The following is a 3,752-nucleotide window of genomic DNA, read 5'->3' as shown; positions in this document are numbered from 1 at the left end:
TTTCTTTTTCCACAGATGATTCTACACCTATGACTATTTCCAAAATTTCACATTTTTATTTCAGATTTCCAGCATCCACTGTACTTTGTTCTTATAGCCAAGATAATAAACCCCCTATATGTGGAACTTTAGTTGTGAACACATAGTCCCTTAAGTGGAAACAGCACTGGGGCACCAGTCTAGTGTTAAGCAGAAGTTATTGAGTAGATAATGCTCAGTGATAGCACATTTACCTTTGAATTACATGATTGTGTATTCCAGTCCCACTCCAAATACTTTAGCACAATGTCCATGAATGCTAACACTTCAGCACAGTACTGAGGATGTTTTGCACTGTATTTCAAGTTAGGTGTTGAACTGAGGCTCCATCTGCTGTCTCAAGTGGACATAAAATAATTCATGGAATTATTTCAAAGATGGTTCTCCTCAGTGTCCTGACCAATATTTTTCCCTTGGTCAACATTGTTAATTTGATTATCTGATTATTATCACATTACTGTTTGAGGGACTGTGTTGTGTGCAAATTGGCTACAACAGTCAAAAGATTTTCCAGGTCAGGCCAGGATGACAAGGGAGAGAAAAAGAGATTCAGTGGGGTCTTCTAGTCTCGGGATAATGTGCAAGTCTGAGGCAGATGGGAGGAATTACTTTGGTCAGAGGATATGAATTCTCTGTGCTGGAGGGCTCTTTAAGCTCACTTATTGAGTATGTTCAAGGTTGGGATAATAGATTTCTAAATATCAATAAATCAAGGGATAGGGGTGTGATGATGTTGTCACTTTAAAGGTTATTTTGTCCTGGTTTTTTTTTGAAGAGACATTGTAGGACACAGGTATTGAATTGGCTACTTGAAGATGATTTAAGTAAATAACTTGTGAAGCCTTTAGGATTTTAAAAAAATTGGAACGATGGAAGCATTCTGGGTGTGGTCAGCCCTCACACACCAGGCTTTCCAGGTTTCTTTTTAGTTTTCAGACTGAGTTTTAATCAGAAGCTATTTGGGGTCTCAAAGAGTTGGAAGTGTCAGTGAATGTCATTTGGCTGCTACACTTTCTGACTTTTCTCTTGATGTTTCTTCCTCCTGGATTGGAAAACCACATGTGAGGATCTGTGTCTGAATTTGCCTGTTTGCAAACGGATTTGGTTTTGGTAGGTTACTATGTTAGAACACTTAATTATTAAAAGGTACTGTATCTATTATTCTATTATGTTTTCCAACAGTTAAGTTATTCTAAATTCCTTTTTCTTTTGTTTGTATTGTAATTATAGTGTTTAAATAAATTGTTTTGCTTAATATCGAGTCGTTTGTCAAGTCACATCACATCACATTTACCTTTGAAATTAGAAAAGGTTAGGGTCTAAGCTACCTTCTGAAAATACTTTGAGGGGGATGTGGTCTGATCCATAACAAGGGGATAGTGCAGAAAAATGGCTTTGAGGGAGATGATCAGCCATGACATAAAATGGCCATTCAGCTCTGAAAGCCCGCTCTTCCTGCCCCTGCTTGTATTCAGCCTGCTTATTTTTCAAGCTTTCTAAAGCTCCTAACTATATTCCTACAACATATGATGAAGCTGAATGACTGAATTACTCAAATAGCGATCTCCCTACAAGCGGCTGGCACATTACTTGGAAAATGATCTATTGCTCCAAATAGAGCCTTTTCATTACTTCCACTTACAATAGCAGGGCCCCCAAACTATCAGCAATTGTGTGATGGTATTCCCAAATTTCCAAAATGCTTCAGTGAATAACTACCTACAATTTCTGTTTCCACCACAATAATTTTCATCATAAACTGTGGTTTTAGAAGGGTTCCTTTGCAGGCTCTAACTTGTTCAAAGTAGGAGGTGCAGCTGCAATGAAAAAAAAAGATGCACCCTGTTTCTTCAAGTATAGCTGCAAGTGCACCTAAGATTCAGGTCAGCATAAGTTAATGAATGTGGTGACTGGAAAAATAGATCCCAAATCATATTCGCAACTTGCATTTTGCCTGAATAAATTAAGAAAAAGGAATTAAGCTGATAAATCCACAAGGACCTTGTTTTTATTTTATTCCATCACAAATTGTAGGCATCAGTGGATAAGGCCCATGTATATTGCCCATAACAAATTGGTAATTAAGAATCAACCACATCATCATGGGTCTGAGATACATGTAAGCCAGACCAGGTAAGGAAGCAAATTTCTTTCCCTAAAGGACAGTAGTGAACGAGATGAGTTTTTACCTTGGTTGATGTGGTTACATGGATGGCATTAGTGTAGCTTCTTTACTTCTGATTTTTATTGAATTCAAATATCATGATAAATTTTTTATTGAGTTCTGACATCACCATTTGCCATGGCGGGATTTCAACCCATGTCATCAAAAACATTATCTTGGATTTCTGGATTACTAATTTAGTGACATTATGACCGCAACTGTCTTCTCCCTTAAATCACTGCCAACAATATGCAAGACAGACAATATATCCTACTTAATTCCACAAAGCTTCACTGTATTACTGAGCACTTACAACACAGAAATAGGCTACTTGATTGAACAGTTCCACAACTGTACATATTATCCACATGAACCTCAATCCATCTTTCTTGAACATAATCTCCTAATCCTTGCACTCTCCAGAGTGTATCCAGCTGGCCCCAAAATGCGCCTCTGTCAGTCAACTCAAATACCTCTCTTCATTGCAAGTTCTATTTGTTAGACAATATTGCTAGATAGAATATTAAAAAGCAACAATTGGAGTTTCTAACAAAAGATGGTGTATTAATTGTAAGGGTCTGACTGTTTATATAGACTGAACATATCAAATTGGAAGAGGTATTTGTAGACTGCCTTTGTGACAATTCCCTGAAACATCAGGTTTTGTAATCAACTAAAGATAAATTTATTTTAGATATAGTATTGTGCACTCAGACAAGGTTAATTAAAAATCCTATAGAAATTATCCTCTGTAAAAAACAATCATTATACATTCAAATTTCATATCAGACAAGCTTGAGCGCAATGTACTTTAGTCCAAACTACATAGGATAAGGAGAGTCGATGAGATAAAGTCTACCTTAGCTGGAATGGGATTTGAACTTTGCGCTGTTGGCATTACTTTAAATTGCATTCTAGTTGTCTAGATAACTAGGTTAAATTGGACCTTCACTTAACACTTATTCAACGTAAGTTAAGTTATGAAACAAAAATGTGCATGCAAGTAGATGTGAATTAATTTTTGATTATGAAAAACAACAAGAGGCCCTTATAAGCTGGTGGTTTCAAAATTAAAATCCTTACTTTTCATATCATGAAAAATTGAATGTTCCTTTTTAAAAAGATTTTAACTCTTTCACTTGAACAAGTCTGGTCAGAAAATGCAATTTACAATAATAACTTTTTCTCTCAAATTTTTCATTTATTCAACAACTTATGTGTGCAAAATTTGTATTCAACTGTTTAAAAATGTAACATAAAACTGGAAACTTTACACCCCCTAAAATCACAAAGTTAGTTTGTACAGGAATGGATCAAGTAAAAATCTTGAAATCAAACTTGTATCAAAAATATTGTATGTGAACTTGGAGCAGTGCTACTTCTTCACGCCAATTACCGCATAACATCTTGGGGACTTCAGGGGATCAAACAGCTGTACTAATGCTGACCATGCTACATTTTCCTGCAAAAGACATAAGTTTAAGAAACATTTCAGATGGTTCATTAAAATAAAGCTTCAACAAAACACGTCATTTCACATTGAATACAT

At 35.8% G+C, this 3,752-nt stretch overlaps 1 protein-coding gene across 1 annotated transcript in view; it reads right to left on the bottom strand.

Annotated features, from left to right (window-relative positions):
- Nucleotides 1-3,067: 3,067 nt before the first annotated feature.
- The window catches only part of mettl25 (methyltransferase like 25), an 86,318-nt gene continuing 85,633 nt past the window's right edge, over nt 3,068-3,752 (bottom strand). The window contains exon 12 of the mRNA XM_043709683.1: nt 3,068-3,665. Within this exon, the coding sequence (XP_043565618.1) occupies nt 3,579-3,665 (87 nt within the window). The 3' untranslated portion in view covers nt 3,068-3,578. The remainder of the gene's footprint in view (nt 3,666-3,752) is intronic.

Source organism: Chiloscyllium plagiosum, chromosome 19 (assembly GCF_004010195.1).
Source record: "Chiloscyllium plagiosum isolate BGI_BamShark_2017 chromosome 19, ASM401019v2, whole genome shotgun sequence".
NCBI lineage: Eukaryota > Metazoa > Chordata > Chondrichthyes > Orectolobiformes > Hemiscylliidae > Chiloscyllium > Chiloscyllium plagiosum.
This window is presented reverse-complemented; position numbering and strand designations above follow the sequence as displayed.